The 23033-nt window shown below is 38.5% G+C and overlaps 1 protein-coding gene across 4 annotated transcripts in view; it reads left to right on the top strand.

Annotated features, from left to right (window-relative positions):
* Window positions 1-23033, top strand: part of LOC117420710 (stromal interaction molecule 2-like) — a 99977-nt gene that overhangs the window by 49964 nt on the left and 26980 nt on the right. For 2 of the 4 annotated variants that reach the window (XM_034034253.2, XM_034034250.3), the window contains exon 3: window positions 20022-20133. In XM_034034253.2, coding sequence (XP_033890144.2) covers window positions 20022-20133 — 112 coding nt within the window. Of the gene's footprint in view, window positions 1-10784; window positions 15212-15862; window positions 16040-20021; window positions 20134-23033 lie in introns of those variants that run through there. The other 2 variants (XM_034034251.3, XM_034921059.2) reach the window with 2 other exon arrangements.

The raw sequence follows: 23033 nt of genomic DNA on the forward strand, positions 1-23033 counted from the left end.
TGTACTGGGGATCATAGGATGTACAGTGGCATGTCATACCCTTTCATTTATAGTTGCCTAAATATTTATGTATCCTTGAGCATCACAACCAGACAGGAAAATATAAATATACAGACCTGCTAACCTCTACGCATTTTGCGTATCCGCTATACATTTTGAGTTGGTAATACGCGGGTACGCTTTTATCAGAGATAAAAAAAAAAGTTATCGTGGGTTGACTGACAGAAACTCCTACCACCCAGTTTCTTTGTCTAATCACTGACATTCTACTGTAGCCTATCAGGCTTTGTTGAGCTGACTCGCTTGTGTTTCAACTGCCAGTTTCGGACACACTGGAGGGAGTGTGAAGTACTGTGATTTGTGAGGAAATTATTTATTTCAAACTGGCTACGGTACCTTTGTTTTTTAATTAATGCATTAGTTATGCATTCATTTTTGTCTGGGGGAAAAAACCCACTTACGTTTTACAAAAAAAACGTGCTCGGTTTAGATAACTGCATCGCATTAAAAGAAAATACAGCTGAATGAGGATTTTACCAGAATGGCGAGGGAGTAAGTACAAACGTTTATTATAATAATATAGTACAATATTTAAGTTTAATACTCTTTTTTTGGCTCGTTGTCCAGTTTTTCACAAACGCCTGTTACCATACAGGGATGTCAGTAAAATTCGATTTTATAAAAATGAGCACAGCATTAATATTGTTAATGTGGTTAAAGTACGTAAAGCTTCTGTTTACTTTGCAAGTAGTGTACAATTACATTGTAGATAAATGCCGTTTCATTGTGCTTTAAACAAGTCATAAACGGCTGGTTTATGATTTTATATTGAAGTTTAGTAAGGTCATTAATGTGGCATTATGGATTTTGTTCACGGTATTTTTTTTTTTTTTTTTTTAAGTAAGGACTGGTAATCACCGACCGCATAAGTGTAATCCTGTTTAACTGTATAGCTAAATATTTATGAAAAAACGGCAATACAAGTAAGCATGTTAAAGTGGGACTTAATACTACGACTACGACTAATAATAACGTAATATCAGAACTACCAATATATGAAGCGCTCCCTACAAACGAATGGGTCCAGTCTTTTTCGTTTTTTTTTATTCTCTGGATCAGCAGGAATCCTGTAGAAGGAAACTTTATATTTCTGTCCAGAACAAAATAATCGGGCATTACTGTAATGTTACCGCGCTAGGCATTTTGGTCCTCTTCCACAGTGACGCTGACTGTGAAAGAGTGTTCAGCTTGGTGACCAAAAACAAAACCCAACACAGAGCCAGCCTGAGCACAGACATGCTAAGTTCACTGGTAACGCACAAAGTAATGATGTCAGTGAAGCAGCAAGTGTGTCACACACAAACCTTTAGTGACACCTTGCTCAGGAAAGCCAAGTCAGCCACCTATGAAGCTAAACATTCAAGATCTGAAAGTGCAGTTTGACCTGTTGGATTCCTTTCTGTTCCAGACAACTCACTTTGTGGATAGTTATTACATTTGGTGCTGACTCAGTGACTATTTACAAGTTTTTTTTTCCTTTTTTGAAAGTGCTTTGTTTCTCTGTTTTAGAAGCTTATACATTTCAATTTGTTCTGTTTTGACAGTAAATAAAATACCAACATACTACAAAAATGGCTATTTTCTGTATTTGAAATAATTTTCAGTTGGGATAAATTAAAAAGGTTTCACCATTACTAAGGTAAGCAAAATTAAATTTAAACTGAAACAATCATAGCTAATCTCATTTTATTTTTATTTTTTTTACTGAAAAATTCATACTCAAAACTCAACAGAGTGTAGCATTTAGCTGTTTTATACCCTAAAACAATTCTGAGGGGAAGCCCCCCGGACCCCCCCAAGATGTCCGCGTGAAAGAGTGCTACTCAAAAAAAGACGTCAAGGTTGGCAGGTCTGAATATATATAATTTGGGATGCACTCCATACGGGTACATTGTTTTTCAGTCTTTGTTTTCTGTTTTTGAATTATCAGAAAAAAATACTGATAGTAAAACGCTTTATACATTTCCTCGTTATACATTACAACTTAAAGTGTTCGGACAGTTATGAAGGTATAAAATGGAAAACCAGGGCTCTGTTGTTGTTGTTATTATTTTTATTATTATTTTTTAAACAGTCCTCAAATGTTTTGTACTGTAGGTCATCTGGATATTAGAAACCCCTTTCAAATAGAGTAGGGCATTAGTTTAGGCAGGAGGAAAGACAGGGCATGGAATGACTTTTCATTTATGTTGTAAAGAATGTCCTGAACTGCATGGAAAGTCACAGGGGATGGCAGGTGTGTGCCTATGAAAGGAGTCTACGCTTAAGTTTGGGTAGTGCCAAGAAGTCAATTAAAAGGATCAAAATGCATCGCTTACTGTAGGAATACGAAGACAGAGCATAATGCACGCCAAGGCCAAGAGTACTTTGGAAATTATCAGTTTTAGTTTTCTGTTTTTTTAATTTGAAATATATACATCAGATTCATTCACATTGACTATACCCACATAGTGAAGACATGTTGTACTTCCTTCATGTCTCGATTTTTTTTTGGAGACAGAGCGTAGACTCTATTCACCAAGCTTTAGCTTTAGTTATTTAAATAATGTTTATAGTCTGTTTTTGTAAAAAAAAAAAAAGTTTTGTATTCATTAAACAGTTATATAGTATTTTTAGTTCTATGAATGGCGCACTGTATTTGATTATTAAGAACAGACTTTAAAAAATACCCTCCAGAAACTCATTAGTTATAGCTTTGTGAATATAATACTTTTGCAAGTGCTTTGAAAATATGCCCAGCTCTTGAATGCACTGACAGATTAAACAAACCCAGCCCAGTCAAAAGCATTTTCTTGTTTACACATGGAAGAAAAGTGGTTGATGTCTTGTTTCAGGCTATACAATTTTAGCAGAGAGTACTAAGTAGTTAAAACCCAGGGGCCACATTTACAACATGATCTGTTGCTATGTAAACACCAAACACATAGCAATGCTGCATTTGAATACAAATACTTTAAATACAGAGAAATGCATAATACATGCTATACAGTAAAAAAAACAAAACAATGCATAATACAATAAATACAGTGGAACATGCATGATACATGATAGTAGCATAATACATGAAATAGTAGCAGCAGATAATAGCAGATATCAGGCTTAAAGAGCATGGAAAGCAAGAGAGAACAGATGGGTTTTGAGAGCTGATTTAAAGCGAGCGACAGTGGGAGCATCATGCACCAAAGCTAGGAAAGAGTTCCAAAGAGTTGGAGCCATGAAGTTAAACGAGAGTTCTCCATGTGTGGTGCACTTTTGATTGGGGATAACAAGCAGGCCAGAGTCGGAGGACCTCAGCTTACGGGCAGGGACATAGCAGGTCAGCAGATTGAGGAGGTACTGGGGACCTGTGTGATGAAGGGCATTGTAGGTGAGCAGGAGAGTTTTGAAAATAATCCTGAACTTTACAGGTAGCCGGTGCAGCTGGGCAAGATGGAGGGGGGGTGTGTGTGTGTGTGATGTGATCACGTTTTTTACATCTGGTAAGGATCTTGGCAGCGACACTCTGAATTAGCTGTGAATTAGCTGCAGTCGGTTTATGGTACGTGCCGGGAGACCACCATATAGTCGAGTCGAGAGGAGACAAATGCATGACAAAGTATCTCTGCTCTGGGAGGGAAAGGTAGGGATGGACTTTGGAGATGTTTCGAAGATGGTAGAAGGAAGATTTGACCACGGAGGAGATGTGGGCATCAAAGGAGAGGTTGCTGTCAAGAAGTACACCAAGGCTTCATACTGTGGGGGAAGACAGCAGCAGACAGTTTCAGTTTCAGGGCAGCTATACTTAGATTCTTAAGTTGAGTTTTAGATTCTTCTAGAAGTAGTTCAGATTTGCTAGTGTTCAGCTGAAGAAAATTGGCAGACATCCAGGCCTCGATGTCTTGAATGCAAGCCAAGTGCCGGACCATGGCAGAGGGGCTTCCAGGGTCGAGTTTTAAGTAGAGCTGGGTGTCGTCAGCATAGGAGTGACACATGAGGCTGTGTTGGCGGATGAGGTGACCCAAGGGAAGCATGTAGATATTGAAGAGAAGGGGCCCAAGAACAGATCCCTGGGGGACACCACAAGTGACTGGGTTTGCAACGCCACTGCGTCCATGTCACAAGGCTGGCTGAGTGGTGACACGTCAGACCCGGAAGAAACACAGACAAACAGTAGTGGTGAGTGAAACTGAGACGCAATGGTAGCGTTCAGAAGGTTTATTGCAAAATAAAAAGGTTTTAAACACAAAATAGGACACGGCACATTCGTCAAAACAAAAGAGACAAACAGAACGGACTCTACAGACAAAACACGGTGAGCAGATATTTTAGCTAACGATTATTATTGCAACTATTACCTCCGTCTCCAATCCCGTTCTCCACTCACCGAACACACAACCCCGAGTGAATGAAATGTGCATCTATTTATACTATTGTGCTGGGATTCAATTACTAATTAATTATTCACTTGAATCCCAGCACGTGAATTAATTATGTGCAACCTCGTGCTTGCATATTATATGCTTTAACTGCACGTGAAGTGATGTGCCATCCTCGTGCCTAAATACAGTTATACATTTTAAATACTCGTGCTGCACACACCCATTTATATCCTGTGTACCAACTACAATACACCAACATTAACACATGCAACATACAACATATAACACACAAATGCACACAGGGGCGGGGCACATTGCCACAGTCCAGCATAGAAAACAAACTGCATGCATCCGGATAGGTAAGAGGACATCCAGGAGAGACAGCTTCCAGATATTCCAGTATACTTCTGTAGGTGGATAAGAAGAATGCCATGATCTATGGTGTCAACAACGGCTGTTAGGGCAAGGAGGACAAGCACAGAGGGAGCACCAGCATCAGCATTAAGCAGGAGATCATTCACAATCCGGAGCAGAGCAGTTTCAGTACTGTGATGCAGCCAGAAGCCAGACTGTAGAGATTCAATCAGATTGTTGTCTGTGAGATGTTTCATTAGCTGACTGGCTACAGCCCTTTCGAGAGTTTTTGAGAGAAAAGGGAGATTGGAAATGGGATGGAAATTAGATAAGTCAGCCAGGTCGAGGGAGGGTTTTTTGAGTACCGGCGTAACTCGGGCAAGCTTAAGGGCAGCAGGAACCGAGCAAGAGTCCAGGGACAGGTTGAGAGTGTGCATAATGGATGGAGCAAGATCAGAAGCACAGAGACGGACAAGGTTAGTCGGTCAGGGGTCCAGGAGGCATGTGGCAGTAGTTGATTTCAACAGTAAGCCGGAAACATCAGCAATGGAGCGAAGGAGGAGAGGACAGGAGGGGCAACCGGAGGAGCGTTAAAGTGGTCAAGTAGTAAACTGGGTTTGTGGTGGGAGAGCGTAAAATAGATGTTGTCGATTTTGTTCCAAAACAAAGAGGAGAAATCATGACAGGTAAAAAGTGGAGGATGAATGGGAGATGGATATGTCTGTGGCTGGATGTAGGATTTGGTCAATGGTCTTAAAAAGAACATTGGGTTTACCGTGTTCCATAGTTATGATTTCAGAGAATTATTTCACCCTGGCTGCGGCAAGCGCATGCCTGTAGCTCGCGAGATGGTCGGTCCTGATCTCTCTGTGAACTGTTAGTGCAGACGACCTCCACTTGCGCTCAAGATTGCAGCAGGCAGACTTAAGCAGGGGCAACAGTGTCAATGATATAAGTAAGGGTGGTGTTGTAGAGGGTCACCGCATGATGGTCAGAGAGAGAGATATCTGAGACGGAGAGATTGGAGATATCAAGGCCCCTGGTGATGAGCAGATCCAGGGTGTGTCCTCGGGCGTGTGGGGACGTTGACAGATTGAGAGAGTCCAAGACAGTCTAGAATCATGTTGAAGTCGGTCTATAGTATGGCTCTTTACTTGATCTCAAGTTTCATACTGTCAGCACTCGTTTATCCCTTGATGGATAAATGAGAGTGATGGTTTTCTTACACGTCTACTAGATTGTGATGAAGAACTAGAAAAATAAATAAATCTAACAACATTATACCAGAAATAGTCACTAAAAACACAAGTTTTGTATCAAAATGTAATTTACAAATAACATTACATTTAAAATAACATGCATACAGTATGTACTGCAATTTAAGTTAGTTGTGGAAAAAAACATTCACAGTTCTGTACTGTGCTGTATTTAAGTGGTATTTTGATTAGTGAAAAACGCATTAAAACAAAAACAGCAAACCTACAGCTTCCAACACTAAAACCTATTGTAAAGAAAAATAAATTCATATAAAATATTCTATTGTAGTTACAATATAAAGCCCAAAGGGCAATTATGATATGAGCAGTACTGTCAGTTAAAACTTTATTTTATCAAATGCAATGCAACCTTTGTTCAGTTAGTTAACAAATAAAACAAAACAATTCGAAAGCAACACACAAAAATAATGTCAGTGGGCTACTTACACAATTTAGTTACTGACGTGCATATTCCCACCGCTTCCTGTTTGTTTTTAACCCAGGTGCATGTTGTAGGACGGATAAGTAAAAGTTAATAAAAGTGTAACAAAAAAAGTGTTAGTGTAACTAAAAAAATACAGAGTCGGAAAACGTGTGTGACAGATGCAGTATTTTGTAAAGAATCAATCAGTTACAGTGCTGACCATCAGCTAAATGAGAGTGAAGGATTAATAAGAGGCAGATAAACGGGTGGTGACTGTACTTCGTCACAGCTTGGTCGTGGTCAAAAATATATAGTAACCTCTTAATAACTCCAAGTGTTTTTTACATTTCTTTTGGTCTAAATGTAAGCAGTCATCCAGTGAAAATTTGGAAACAAGATTGAATACGAGAGACCATTCTACCTAAGTGATTCAAAAATCTAAAAAAAGTTTTCTAATGTCTGAAGTACTAACAATGGAAAGTCTAGAAAAAGAACTTAGTACCCAGCATTAGTAATTACTATATGGCTGTTCACTTCACTTATTCTCATTATAGTGGACGAGAAATGTTCCATGGACTGGGGTCTCGATGATTTTGAAATGGGGTATATACAATTTTGCTGGTTCTAGACAGTGGTTTCCTAATTTGCATTTTTGGTTAAACAAAAATGCAAATCTGCGAATCATACTAAAATGCATGCACTCAGCACGGTATCCTAGGCCAGCAGCAGCAGCATGTGTACACTGCTGGGTAATAGCTCTTCGATCATGTATAAACAAAACATGTAAAGTGGATCTGATAGGGTATTATCACTGTGTACTGTGTAGAAGCATAGCAGCTGAACAGGAGACAAGGTATAAAGTTGAATCATGTTCAGTTTGTTGAAGCCAGAGCACAACTTCCCTTAATGATTAGAAGTAAAAACTGTACAATAGCTTTAGGTCCTAATAATGGTGGAAAACTAGAGAAGAGTATAGCGCACAGGCACCGACATGCAAATTTCCAACGTGGTAAGCATACGACACATTTTTTTCTCCGCTCGTGCTAGTCTCAGTCTCTCTCACGCACACATTCCAAACCAACTTTAGGCTGTATGAGCTGTGGGATTTGATCTTTAATTATGGACATTTGTAGGCATGGTGAAAGTCAACAAAGCCTGTGATACACTGTTTACCTGGAACAAGATCAACTGACCAGCTGCAGTCCCAAAGCAGGAGGCTGAAATAGAACTTACCTCAGAGTTTATGCACACCTTTTAACATTCTGTGAATACTGGCGAGCCTGTCGGAATTGCTTCCTGCAGGGAAATATTTTTTTGTATGCTGTGATATACTGCATTTTTTGGCAATTGAATACATATATGTGCTTTCGGGCCTTTTTGAATAGTGATCCTGCCTCAGGGTCACAAATTTAATAATTTCCATATTGCAATACGTATATATTTAGCTATTAAGTGGTTATCTTTCCTAATGTATTGTTTGCTGCGAGAGGAGCTGCGTCTTTCTCCAGGAGACGAGATGCTTCAGCTTCTCTTTAGCCCTGCTCCGGCAGCCGAACCTGGGGCGAGCCCATTCCCTCTTCCGACCCATCTGTCACTTTGAACTGAACTCCCGACCGCCGTTTAGCCAGGCTATTTATAGTTTAAAAACTGCTAATTAAATTGATCCACGAGTGGGAATGTTACCTTTTTTTTTTTGTAGAAAATATAGCGTTGATTACACGGTGCTTTATGCATAGTTGATTCACAGAAAGTTACATTTTTGCTTCACTATATGTGCATTATAGAGAGGGAGTTATTTTGTATTTTAGTCAGATGTGTGTTGTATGTGTCCCGCGGTGCCCCCCCCCACCTCCTCCCCCGTTTATAGCGCTGTTTGGTTATAATGCTCATATTGTGTCCCCCCCAAGACCCGCGTTATAGTAAGGGAGCACTATATACAGTGCCTTGCGAAAGTATTCGGCCCCCTTGAACTTTGCGACCTTTTGCCACATTTCAGGCTTCAAACATAAAGATATGAAACTGTAATTTTTTGTGAAGAATCAACAACAAGTGGGACACAATCATGAAGTGGAACGAAATTTATTGGATATTTCAAACTTTTTTAACAAATAAAAAACTGAAAAATTGGGCGTGCAAAATTATTCAGCCCCTTTACTTTCAGTGCAGCAAACTCTCTCCAGAAGTTCAGTGAGGATCTCTGAATGATCCAATGTTGACCTAAATGACTAATGATGATAAATAGAATCCACCTGTGTGTAATCAAGTCTCCGTATAAATGCACCTGCACTGTGATAGTCTCAGAGGTCCGTTTAAAGCGCAGAGAGCATCATGAAGAACAAGGAACACACCAGGCAGGTCCGAGATACTGTTGTGGAGAAGTTTAAAGCCGGATTTGGATACAAAAAGATTTCCCAAGCTTTAAACATCCCAAGGAGCACTGTGCAAGCGATAATATTGAAATGGAAGGAGTATCAGACCACTGCAAATCTGCCAAGACCTGGCCGTCCCTCTAAACTTTCAGCTCATACAAGGAGAAGACTGATCAGAGATGCAGCCAAGAGGCCCATGATCACTCTGGATGAACTGCAGAGATCTAAAGCTGAGGTGGGAGACTCTGTCCATAGGACAACACTCAGTCGTATACTGCACAAATCTGGCCTTTATGGAAGAGTGGCAAGAAGAAAGCCATTTCTTAAAGATATCCATAAAAAGTGTCGTTTACAGTTTGCCACAAGCCACCTGGGAGACACACCAAACATGTGGAAGAAGGTGCTCTGGTCAGATGAAACCAAAATCGAACTTTTTGGCAACAATGCAAATGTTATGTTTGGCGTAAAAGCAACACAGCTCATCACCCTGAACACACCATCCCCACTGTCAAACATGGTGGTGGCAGCATCATGGTTTGGGCCTGCTTTTCTTCAGCAGGGACAGGGAAGATGGTTAAAATTGATGGGAAGATGGATGGAGCCAAATACAGGACCATTCTGGAAGAAAACCTGATGGAGTCTGCAAAAGACCTGAGACTGGGACGGAGATTTGTCTTCCAACAAGACAATGATCCAAAACATAAAGCAAAATCTACAATGGAATGGTTCACAAATAAACATATCCAGGTGTTAGAATGGCCAAGTCAAAGTCCAGACCTGAATCCAATCGAGAATCTGTGGAAAGAACTGAAAACGGCTGTTCACAAATGCTCTCCATCCAACCTCACTGAGCTCGAGCTGTTTTGCAAGGAGGAATGGGCAAAAATGTCAGTCTCTCGATGTGCAAAACTGATAGAGACATACCCCAAGCGACTTACAGCTGTAATCGCAGCAAAAGGTGGCGCTGAATTTTTTCAGTTTTTTATTTGTTAAAAAAGTTTGAAATATCCAATAAATTTCGTTCCACTTCATGATTGTGTCCCACTTGTTGTTGATTCTTCACAAAAAATTACAGTTTCATATCTTTATGTTTGAAGCCTGAAATGTGGCAAAAGGTCGCAAAGTTCAAGGGGGCCGAATACTTTCGCAAGGCACTGTATATATATAGATATAGATATAGATATATAGATATAGATATACACACATATTAGGCTAAAAACGATTGATTGCTCGAAGTAGATTTTGATCACAAATTTAAAAAAAAAAAAGGTTTCACATTACTAGTGTGAAATACAATTAAAGCACTTGGAACAAATGACCTATAGTCCATATACATAGCTATTCAGTCTAACATGTTTGCCTAGAGACGTCTAGAGATATATTTTGCATTATGTGTTAGTATAGAACTTCTGACAGACATATCTGTGACATTAGTCAGTGTTATAAACATCATCAATAATACTCATAACTGCTGCGACTCTTGTGTTGTGGTCACGTTCATGGGTTCTTGGTCAAAGGCCGCTTAACCTGGTTCTGTTGCGGTCAAAACGTGAAAACGCACCCCTGATCAGCAAACAGCTTGTGTAACAACAAGCACACTCCTTCAGGGGCGGGATTTCTTGCTGAGAGGATTTCAAGAAGTCCCGGATGCTCGCCTGCTCTCTTTTTATTATTAATAACTCAGGAACCGTTTCATACCAGAGGTCTCATTAGTGCAAAATGTTGCATCCTAGACGTAAAATAAATCCATTGGATGGAAAAATATTTTGTTTTGCATTCATGGGATGCACAGAATGGCATATCCTAAGACTGTCCCAAGACAGTTGACCAGGAGATTTTCTATTAAGTAAGTAACGCAGCACGGGGGGAGGGGGTCCTGCAGGGGGGTCTGGAAATTTTTTTAAATATAGAGGTACACAGAGATGCATTCTGGTGTCTTTTGAGACGAAAATTGGCAACCTTGATTGCTAATGATGATGGTGGTGCATGTTATATGCCCAAGTGGCAGACTTGGGCATATAGCATCTTGAATGCACATCTTGAATTTATTAGCCTTTGTGTTAACAACAACTTAGTATTTGATGGATGTGATGCAAAATTCTGGGCAGGTGCGTTTTCAGGAATGCATAAACAGAAAAGCTAGCATGACCATTGCCAAACCTTTGAAAGTCCCTGCCTCTGCACAGACCACGTGTACCTTACTTGGTTTGGTGCAGAAATTCAGTACCGTGTAGCCTGTACGAGAGCAAAAACCACCCCCCAAAAAAACATGTGAAGTATAGGGGAAAAAAAAGGGAACTTTTCCAAAAAATTGGGTATCCAGATCTCATAAGGTGGCGTCATGAAACATTTTGCTCCTTTTATGATTGACAGTGACCTATCAGGTTTGCACATTTCCACTTACTGTTTCTTGACATTAATCTAGTCATTATGTGGGGTCCTCGGGGGATACGTGGTAATTTGGATACGTGACTCTGTTAATTTCTATGATCTTAATTAATTTCTGTGATGTTATAGTTGGTAACAATATGTACTCTAATTAGTTACCTAAACATTGAATACATGGGCTACTAGATTATATGCATGTTCTGTACGGTTGTTCAATTTGCAGTTCTTTTTTCCTGTTCGCGAGGTGGTTTGGCTCACAGCAAGTCCCCTCAGGGTAATCTGGTTCACGTTGACAATTGTTGGATTGGTTGGGGGGGTGGAAATAGGAAAATAGATAGGGAGCGGAACCAGCTTCTGGAGTACAGTTTGTTTCACTGCTGATTCAGGCCCATGGTTCTGGCCGCTTTGTGGTAAATTAAAGGGAGAATGTCCGTCTACAACTCTCTGTACTTAATGGGAGACCCCAACTACAGCTGTGCTGCATTTAATTGGAAATGCTTCTATCCACTTTGAAAAATGTGTCAGTTACTACCAGGATGTGTTTATATCCTCCCTTGGCGGGTGGCTAAGGGCCTACATAATCTATCCTGCCAGGCAGGATTCACTTGTGCACCTCCTAAACAATTGCAACAATAATAAAGAAATAAAGAGAAATGTAAAGAAATATCTCGGCTCCTATCAATCTCACTCGGCCATTGAATGGTTTTCTCTGCTTTTTCCGGAGAAAAAACGACTAGAGACCTGTTTTTTGCATCTTTTTGATGATGTCAGACAGGGTCCGACATTGGACCGGAATGGGGAAATTGCAATGTCGGACCAGGTCCGACATAGGACCGCAAAGGGTTAAGCATCAGCAACCTTTGTTTCATTTTTAATCTTATCATGTTTTTTCAATTTATTTATAATCCCTGGGTTTGTCCCAAAATAATAGTCCTGTTCTTTGTACACCCACACGAAACACAAAACACATACACAAGTCCGTTAGTGAGTGAATTAGTGCTCGTTGTGCAATAGAGTTCTCCGTGATACAAGTGCAGTGATGTTGTCTGGTTTGGTGCTGGCCTTTGGTGACAGCTCCGGATCTTGTTAGCCATCTAATAACAATAAACAAACAGTTTTTAGACACGACAGTACAAACAAACAAAACACTCACGTTTTCACCAGTCTCCTTTTAGGTTTGTTCTAATCATTTACAAAGGAACAGATCACATCACTATGTCCCCTTTTTATACCGTCACACATGACCCCTTGGTCAACGAGCACATCCGCTCCTCCAGTCTGCGGATGCTACGCCATTTCCAGTCTGGGTCATTGGTTTCGTGTACCGTAGCTCTGCCCCCTTTCTAGATGTCGAACTTCCGCCTAACCCTGGGAATGAACTGTTGTGCCATGTAGTCCAGGGTACTCTGTTCCATGTAGTCCAGTGTACTCAGGTCGGGAGGGAGATCTAACACCAAGAATCATTCGATCTCTGTCACATACTCTCAACACTGACACATCTTTGTCCTGCCCTTAAACATGTCCAACTCAATCAGCACAAAAATGGATTCCATAGACACTTACCACTTTCCCTATTTTACATTCTTTGTAATTCTCTTATCAACATACTCTTGACAATCAAATATCTCAGCCTTAACAAATCTTGTCCTTCCTTATTACAGGACAGTACCTGGTATTATTGAAGCGTACTGGTACACTTCAATAACAAATTAAAGTGTTCCTTAAATTTTAACAGAATTACATTACGTTTATGTATAATTATACTCATAGATTTACATAGTGTAATGTGCACTGAAGGAAATCCATATTCTATGAAGAAGGAGATAAGATTATAGCGAAAACATAGTGGCAGTCAAAAATGCCAATTGAGTGTCAGCATTTAATGCTGCTTTTTTATTCTCTATAAGATATTTAGTTGTTTAAGCTTGCGCGCACTCTGTTGACAAAGTTAACTTTATCAGCATTTTGTGACTTGTCTACAAGCCCAACAGTGTGTTAGCTACCTTCCCTTTTTTCACTGTTTGTGTGCTGGGATTGTTCACAAATTAAATTTGATACCCACAAGAACATCTTCTTTGGGTCCATGTTTGATTCTGTCTGCCTTTAAATCTGAATCCTCAGACAACTCCGTTATGGGCTCCTGTTTTTTCAATTACAGTCGCCACTGCTCGGAACAGGTGCATTTGTGTTAACGTGACTCACTCACAGTAAGCAATGGATGGTATAAACTCCCACACAATAACCTGACATTCAAAATGTCCCCCAGTCACCAGTACAGTAAACAAAACTAACACGCATTGTGACAGTCAGGCGGTTCCTACAGAACAGTATCCTAATCCCAGACACTGGAAAATAGCCACACCAGCCCCATGCACACATACAGAGAAACAAACAAAACAAAATAGATATATCCCAGCTTATCAAAAGCTGGTTGTGAGCAGAACCCCACATGATAACTCACTTTGTTAATAGTTAGTTACTTCAAATAATATAAAAAACGATATAATTCTTAAAATCACCAAACGCAAACAACTAGCTCCACAGAGTTCCTAACTAAACAAAACAAAATATCAAGTTGCAGCATCGACCAGATGAAACAAAACAATTAACAGCGTCACTTGTTTGCGTTAAAGTGGTTGTCTTGTTTGCGTTAAAGTGCTGCTCCTCTTTCTTTTTATTTGTTCAGACCCAGGGGCTCGTTTCATGAAAGCGATCTGCGAGGAATCGCTCTCGCAGTGAGGTCGCAAGAGAAATTTGGTTTTCACAAAGGCGTCGCAGATCTTTCAGGGCCTGCGGTCTCGCAGGTTTTCTACTGAATGGTAGGGAGATTAGAAGGGAGGGGGTGTTTAGGGATCAATCAAACCCCTTTGATCTATACGCCGATGCCGAATTGATAGGGAAGTATAGGCTGCTTAGATTGGAAATTACAAATCTATCCGATTTGCTGGAACAAAATTTAAGGCACGAAACCAGACGAAGTATGTCACTTTCTACGTCACTGCAAGTGCTAACTACATTACGGTTTTATGCCAGTGGCAGTTTTCAGGAGATGTAAAGCTACCGTATCAAGGTGCATAACTAAAGTTTCTAGTGTGACCATGTGACAATACATTAAATTCCCTACAGCAGACGAAAGGAGGTGATTAATGACTTTTATGATTTATGTGGCTTGCCGAAAGTACTGGGGGCAGTTGATGGCAGCCAAAAACCTATCCAGTCGCCTGCCGAAGATGAACACTTTTATGTCTGATGGAAAGGATTTCATTCATTAAACATTCAAGTAATCTCAGATGCCAAGATGAATGTGTTGGATGCTGTTATTTGGTACCTTGGCAGCACACAAGACAGCTTCATCTGGGCGAACGCCAGCATAGCTGAAAGATTTGCCAGTGGTGAAGTAAGTGGTGGATGACTCTTGGGAGACAGCAGGTAATCTGGTTTTATTTTATTTCACCCACTAACCATGATTTTACTTGGTTATCTTGCTACAGTAAAACGTAGGTTTTTGTGCCTGTTTTTTTCTTTATTGAAATTATCAATTTTAACCATGTAGACCTAAGTAAACAAATAACAAATACACTATTTACTAACATAAAAAAGACAAAGTCGTGTGTTATATAAATAAAATTGTGTTCACTAACATAATGAAAGCTTTTTTTTTTTAATTAAAAATCCACTATAAACTCGTTTAATATTTTAAATCTATTGAAAAAGCTGTATTTCCTTTATTTAAAAATTGGGACATTTTGCATAATATTGCTGTTCTGAAAATTAAATCACAAGCGTATATTTTCACATGATTTGGTTTTGTTTTTAGGTATCCCCTGCAACCATGGCTATTGACCCTGGTGTTACGCCCTTCAAGCAGAGCCGAGGAATGCTACAATGTTAAAAAGGATGCATCATCGAAAGAGCATGTGGCCTTTTAAAAATGAGATTCTGCTGCCTTCAAGTCTGGCGGGTGTCTAGTTTATAGACCTGATAGGGCAGTCAGAATAATAGGTGCGTGTTTAATTCTGCACAATATTTTTTTAAAAGCATTCTGTTACCTGAAGCAGAAGAGACCCCAGCAGACGGCGATGATGATGAGGACAACGAAAGTTGTAGGGAAAATGACACTTTGCCAGGATTAGATGTTAGATCCACCCTCATTCGAGTAAGATTTGGTGCAAATTATAAAAACAAAAACAAAAAAAACCCCATTGAATTTGCAATTATATCCCCACACTTTGTTATTTCTGTTATTATTATTAGTTGTTGTGATGCTAATGTTGTCCTCTTTTATAGTGATATTTGTGTTTCTACTCATTAAGTTTAATGTGTTAATTTGTTGAATTCTCCTTTGTATTGTATGCAGAAGTAGAAATAAATATTTTTTCCAGTTTTTATTATTATTAAAATAAAAAATGTACATACAGTACAAAACATACCACAATAAATAACAAATTGCAATAACTTACACTGGAACACATTTTAAATAAAATCTGCAATTAAACAGTAAAATCATATAACTAAAAAGTGCAAATAAACAGTCAAACAGCGAAATATAAAGTGCAACCGAAGAGTAAAAAACAGAACATAATACCTAACAACATAGTTGCTCTTCCTTATTACACCGGCCATGTTTGCTAGCGTCACACTGACTTTCTAGCCAATTACGCTTCTTTAAAACTGCTTTACAACAGTTCGCAGATCGCAGGGAAAGCAGTCGCATGCGACCACGTTGCGAGTTGCTTCCTGAAACACTGTCATCGCAGTCCAGTGCGCTCTAGCAAGCAGGTCGCAGGCACCTCACAGTTACACAACGTTGATGAAACGAGCCCCAGACAGGTAACTTTTTCAGTTTGTTCTTGACTTTTGGTTTGAATTCAGCGGTGTCCCCTGTGTTATCCAACAGATGACGGCCAACTATGCCTACACCCTGCATTTTAAAAACAAGGGTGCAAAGTAAGCAAAAAACCCTTAAAGGCATAGGCACCCCTTAGGTCTGCCACAGCATGGACGCGGTTAAAATCTTTATTACACTAATAAATGTTTTTATTAAAATGTAACAAAATAGTAATGCAAGTGCAGAAATGTACATGTAGGCTACATTACTGCAAATTGTTTCCAGCGAAGAACTCTGTGATATACGCATCTGGACAGTCTTTTTTTGCAAATATGGACAGCAAAATTTGTCAACGTTTTCTGAAAAAATCCCAATTCGGCTCTATATCCGGATGCTGCTCCATAGCACTCTGCAGTGTTACAAGTGCAGCACGCACGCTTACGTCATCGGTGTCTATTTCAGGCAGAGCGTCCTGGTCGCCAAGGTGACACAGCTGAGAATTTTTCCTCTGGCATGCCCTGTGGTGTTGTCAGAGTTTCAGTTTCAGTTGTATTTTCGTCAGCACTCTCCTCCTCAACTACAGAAAACCCAGCTTTTTGGAAGCCGCGTTACATTGTTTGCTGACTGACAGAGTTCCAAGCATGCTTTAGCAAGCGCACAGCATCTAACACAGACATTTTATTTACACTGAATTTTTGTGCTGATGCGTACATGGATTAAATAGCCAAGGTACAGTACAGGGGTAATCACTCAGTAATGAGGTGCAAACAGTTGATTGATCGATCTGTCAGGTTTGTACTACAGTAAAGTGCTGACTTTTGTATTGAAATCTGTGAACGGCAAGGTAAGGAGCTAAAAACAGCTGATTGGAGGATTAGTAAGAGCCACTCTTACAGTAATAAGCAGTACGTTTGTTATTTAAATCTATGTGAAACAGCTGAGTTTGACCAAAATATATGACGTGATTATATATATATATATACAGTGGCTCTCAAAAGTATTCACCCCCCTTGGACTTTTCCACATTTTATTGTGTTACAACGTGGAATCAAAATGGATTTAATTAGGAGTTTTTGCCAATGATCAACACAAAAAAAGTCCATAATGTCAAAGTGAAAAATATAATCTACAATTGTTCTAAATTAATTACAAATATAAAACAGAAAACATATTATTTTTTTATTTTTTTATTTTTTATTATGTGACAAATCAGTCCCCATAGGCAGTGCTTCATGACCCTCGAAAGTGTTAATTTCTCTCTCTGTTTGTCTGCCCCCAGATGCATTCTCTATAACACAAAATATATTCAGAGAACACAGTGGGAAATTAGGGAAAGAAGTGGGTAACCCTTTAACCAATGACACTGCAGTGATACCCAATCATAGTCCCTTATAATGTAGCATGCAGCTGTATTGTCAGTTTTCCATCCTGTATTGATTTGCTGTATATTCTTCTTTAAAAATAATCTAATATACAGGAAGACATGTAAAAACAAAAAGTTTTTGGCCTGCAAAACAAATATCTCATTACGGTTCTTTGTAAAAGTATTCCAATTTGCTGCACAGAAGTAAAACAACTGCTGTACTCTATTGAATGGCAAATAAAAAGTCAGCAGGTCGAATGGGTCAACAAATCTGACCCTGTGCACCACACAACAGCTTTTATGTTCACATTTTTATTGTAGAAAAGAAAATAAGAAACAATTCATTTTCATAATTTTAAAGAGTCACCCGTAAAACAGTGCACTCATGCGGACTGTGTTGTTTCTGCAGCTGTGTCTTTTGCACATTGCATTGGTTCACAATTACAGTACTATGATTGTTGCTCAGTAGTACTGTAGATAGGAGAAGGTCATGGGTGTGCTAATGACTGCTGATAGAGAAAGTAGTATTAGTGTGTGGTGGGCTGTGCTGCTACTCAGATGAGAAGCAATGCAGAGATCCAACCTGCTGTTTTGCACTCTGTACCAGCTCTTGAGCGGGGGATATTTCCCTAATTCATCAGCTGACTTCCACCAACAAGCTTTACTTCCTCACCCTTCTTAGTCTTGTATTTGCTGATGGAAATATTTGAAGTATTCAGATAACACATGCTATACTGCAGTCATGTGCACCTGCTGCTCCCCTTTGCTAGGAGGAGGGAGTGATCAGTTCTGTTAACACTTGTTTCAAAACTGAAAGGCAAACTTATTTTTTTCTCACTTGGATCTGTTGTTTGATTAAGTGGTTTAACCTATTACACTAACCTTTAACATGCAAAACAGTCATTACAATATTACAAGGTGTTAAACAGGATAGAATACCCAAGAATCACTTTCACAGCAGTCCTCTATGCTGCACAGATGAAAGTGCTGTACAATTGAAATTAAACTGAAGAGAGAGGCATGTGTCACACAGCTCATTAATTTTACTTTCACAAGTTTAGTGTTAAATTGGGTAAAAGACCCAGCTGGCCTTCATTATTTGTTGCAAAAAGGCAGAAGTCATCCACACATGACTGAACATATATTATGCAGGTGATTCAATAAAATAATATCTGAGCCTCTGTGCTAAGCTTAAGTGCAAACTACTACTTTCTACTGTTGGTGGTACCTTTATCCATTACAGAAACACATATGTTGTTAGCATCTAGATCAGGTCCCCATTGCATTTATTTATTTATTTATTTATTTATTTATTTATTTATTCATGTATTTATTTTTTAAATGTCAAAGCCAGTAACATACAGCCAGGCACCCTGATCCAGAGTACCCTTTAATTTTTTTTTCAGACTTGATTCTATGCTGGCTGCAGGTCAAGCATGCTTGTTAGATTTTTTTTTTCTTTTGCAATATGCAAATAACCTAATATACCATCAGCTGTAGGTAGAGTGGGGTCTGTTTCAAATGTATTTTCATTTCACTGTATTTTTATTTTATGTAAGAATATAGTAATCAGTGTGTTATTGATTTGGGGAGTCTTAAAGTTAGATACTCAGATTAGTTTCAGGACACTTCTCAATTTAAAAGCAAACTCAGCTTGGTTGCTTTGTTAAATCACACACGTGGTTATTTTAGCACACACATACTGTATTGTAACATACCCTTTGAATTGTAACAGGTGTGCCTTCTTCTCTGTGAAGTGTTTTACAGATCTTTGTATTTACAGTGTGGGAGTTAAAAATGTTTACTCTATAAGAGCTGCTAATGAGTGAGGCTTTTATTTTTTATTTGTATGTGAACATTATTCTCTCAAGTCTGCCTGAAGTTGCAGTTATAATTGCCTTGGGAGTGTGACAATGAATTCCTGCCTGGACAGTTTGCAAACCTGCATAAACCAGCATAGAAAATAAAGCACCTTGCTGTAGCAGCGCTCATTTTGGACATAACTTATCTATTCAATACTGTATCTATGGCTGATAACAGGATCTATATATTTTTAGAATTATTATTTGTATTAGCATGTAGTATATTAAGATGAATAATTACCTTAGCAGGGAGGTCAAGATACAGTTTCAGATGTGCAGTAGAATGTATCTTACCTGATAGATTTCAGGAACCAAGTTAATGGGTTGACTAAACTAATAATTTATTTAGCTGGATTGACTTCATTACAATTTTGGATGGTTTATATTACATTTGTAATAAATGTTAAAGTTTTATTAAATAACTAACTTGTTGAAATCAATTTTCCTGACATTTCCACAGTATCCATATTCTTTATGGCTCAGCTTGTGTTTGTGGACGTTCTATAATTTATAACATCTATAACTTTAAGTACTCTGTTTGAAGAAAAGTATTGTTTGCGTCTGTTGTGTTAAAATTAAGGCAATGGGCCTGCATACATTAACATGATGGTAATGACTTGCGAATGTAGCTAAAATAAAGATTGAGGTATTTATTTTCATTAAAACAAAATCTCTTCAAAACTTTTGTAGGGAAATGTGCTTAAGGCAGTTATGATTGTCATCTTTTTATTTAATTGATTTATGTATTTATTTTTACAGTTCATAATTGAAGATATGAAACAGCAACAAACCAACAAACACAGTCATTTACATAGGGAAGATCAGCACATCACGCTAGAGGAATTGTGGAAATGCTGGAAATCTTCACAAGGTTAGTCTGAACAAAGTTCCTATTTTTAAAAAAATGTTTAGGGTAATGATCTTACTAAGATTTCAATTTTGCACTGTCAACAAAAAGTTGATAAAAGTGCACATCCACTAGCTACTATGCTAATAGAGATGCACTGTTGGAACTAAGGCTACGTACACACACACAGGCTAAATGCAGTCGTGAGTTCACCTTTTCCTCTTAATACGGTTTGTATACACACACAGTTCGGTTACAAAAGGCAGCGACAACCGCACTAGTTAATCCTTTTCAGAGTAAGTATCAAGTTAATGCGCACTAACTGTGTGTATTACAACCGCAGTTGGTGCTCAGTAGATTTCTGCGCAACTAATGATGTCATTGTTTATCAGACATTTCCATGTGATAAACATGGCTAAAAATATATATATATATAGGTGCTTGATGAGCCAAGTTGATTTTGTAATATTGAATTTACACGAGTTTGGTCAAAGGGACTGCGTCATATCCATTTTAAAAGTGTTATTTCCGCACACATTTTTTTCAGCATTCATTTAAAAAAGGTGCGCACTTTATACCAAAAAAATGCACACTACTTTTAGAAAAATGCACACTACTTTTAGAAAAATGCACACTACTTTTAGAAGACACTATATTTTTTGGCATACTTTTTGTTTTCGTTTTGCACTTCAGGGCCACCATAGTTCTTGCATAAATTCACAAAAATGGAGTGGAGATAGTGCAAATGAGGGTTCTCAAATATTATAATGAGATGTACTAAAGCTGCCAGCAATTGCAACACTTACAATTGCATCAATTTGTTAAGAACTTTTGAAAGCATGTTTTAAACAGTCGCAATTAGCAAACCTTTAAAAGCCAGAATGAAAAACACTATCCTCCTAACCATGGCCTCTGTGATTGCAGCAAGAAGGAGACATTGTCTTCAGCAAGAACACGTGATTGGTAGGATGAGAAGGGTATTTCATACATTTCGAACACCCACATACCTATTTTTCCCTAAAAGCAGGGTGTACTTACAAACCTTTAAAACAAATTTCTAGTACATTTCTGGTTTCCCCAACATGTTGGGAGCAATAGACTGCACACATGTGCCCCTCCAGCTCATTCTGAGCATCTGTATAGGAAAAGGGAACACACCTGTTCTATTAATGTGCAAGTGGTTTGTAATTGTGCATAATTTAGCACTGCACCACTAACTTAAATAAAAACTGACAGTATACATTTGGCTTATAGACTACTCATCATAATACAAATTAGTGGTGTAATGCAAAATGTATTGCTGGTCCCTTGAAATTCATATTAACGAGAATTGACTGTCCTTCTGTAAGTATCATAACTTGTCAATGCGGCACAATGATCTGTTTTGTCTTAATTGTCTAGACTACTAAGTAGGCCAACTTAAAAATAATAATAAAAAAAAAAAAAAAAAAAAAAAACTATGATTCAGTTTCAATTTAAATTAATCTTTTATTCGCATTGTACACCAATGTGTACAATGCAGCAGCATAATTTATTTTTGTGTTAACAGTAGCTTACAGGCTAAAGTAAAAAGAAAGTACGCTAAGTATTCATTTGATTTTACTACTTTACTGTACACTGTATAGGCCTACTGTACAGATTTATATTTTTAGATAATGTAATGTGTAGCCTACCCAAAACACATTAGTGTTATTTCAGCACAAAGATTTATACATTTAACACTAGAACTACCGGACGTACATACATACCTAGAACTACCACAGCAGTCTTTTTTACGGTATATTAAAATGTGTATAAAACTACTGCAGCGTCACACGCTACAAAACTGTTCTGTGTTAATTGTAGTCAAAACAGTGTGTTTATTTTAACATACCAAACATAGTGCTTATCTTTAATTCCGATTTCCTCACTTGTATTTTCCCACAATTTCTTTGTAAATCAGACATTCCCCCATCTTGCCTGTGATATTTGGAGTGTAAAAACTTTGGTTTTAGCAGCTCAGAGATGACTTTTGACATGCAGTGGGAGCTTACGACACTCTGTGGAGATATAGAAAATCGTGCCCGAGATTTGTTTGTTTGATTGTTTTATACAAGTGTTTTCTGTTTACCCTTTTATTTTAGTTCGACTCTGTTGGCTATTCAGTGGTAATTTCCATCTCCAGTCTTGCAATAGCTGGTTTGGTACACTATTATTCAGTAACTCTTTTTGGTTTGTTTTTCAATATAATCACGCCTAAGACTTGCTGTGCAGTCCTGCGATGTATTGGGCTATTCATTTTAACTAGAAAATAAGTATTTTTAAATAGAATATAAGTATTTTTACAGCTGTTGATAGATAAATCACATCTGAAAATGTCTCCTGTAGCTATTCAAAACAAGCGCAAAGCCAAACCCACTGTTTTTACTATGACAGTCAAAATGACAGCTGTGGTAGTTCTAGGTATACAGTATTACAGTGCCTTGCGAAAGTATTCGGCCCCCTTGAACTTTGCGACCTTTTGCCACATTTCAGGCTTCAAATATAAAGATATGAAACTGTAATTTTTTGTGAAGAATCAACAACAAGTGGGACACAATCATGAAGTGGAACGAAATTTATTGGATATTTCAAACTTTTTTAACAAATAAAAAACTGAAAAATTGGGCGTGCAAAATTACTCAGCCCCTTTACTTTCAGTGCAGCAAACTCTCTCCAGAAGTTCAGTGAGGATCTCTGAATGATCCAATGTTGACCTAAATGACTAATGATGATAAATAGAATCCACCTGTGTGTAATCAAGTCTCCGTATAAATGCACCTGCACTGTGATAGTCTCAGAGGTCCGTTTAAAGCGCAGAGAGCATCATGAAGAGCAAGGAACACACCAGGCAGGTCCGAGATACTGTTGTGGAGAAGTTTAAAGCCGGATTTGGATACAAAAAG

The sequence above is a fragment of the Acipenser ruthenus genome, chromosome 1 (assembly GCF_902713425.1).
Source record: "Acipenser ruthenus chromosome 1, fAciRut3.2 maternal haplotype, whole genome shotgun sequence".
Classification (NCBI taxonomy): Eukaryota; Metazoa; Chordata; class Actinopteri; order Acipenseriformes; family Acipenseridae; genus Acipenser; species Acipenser ruthenus.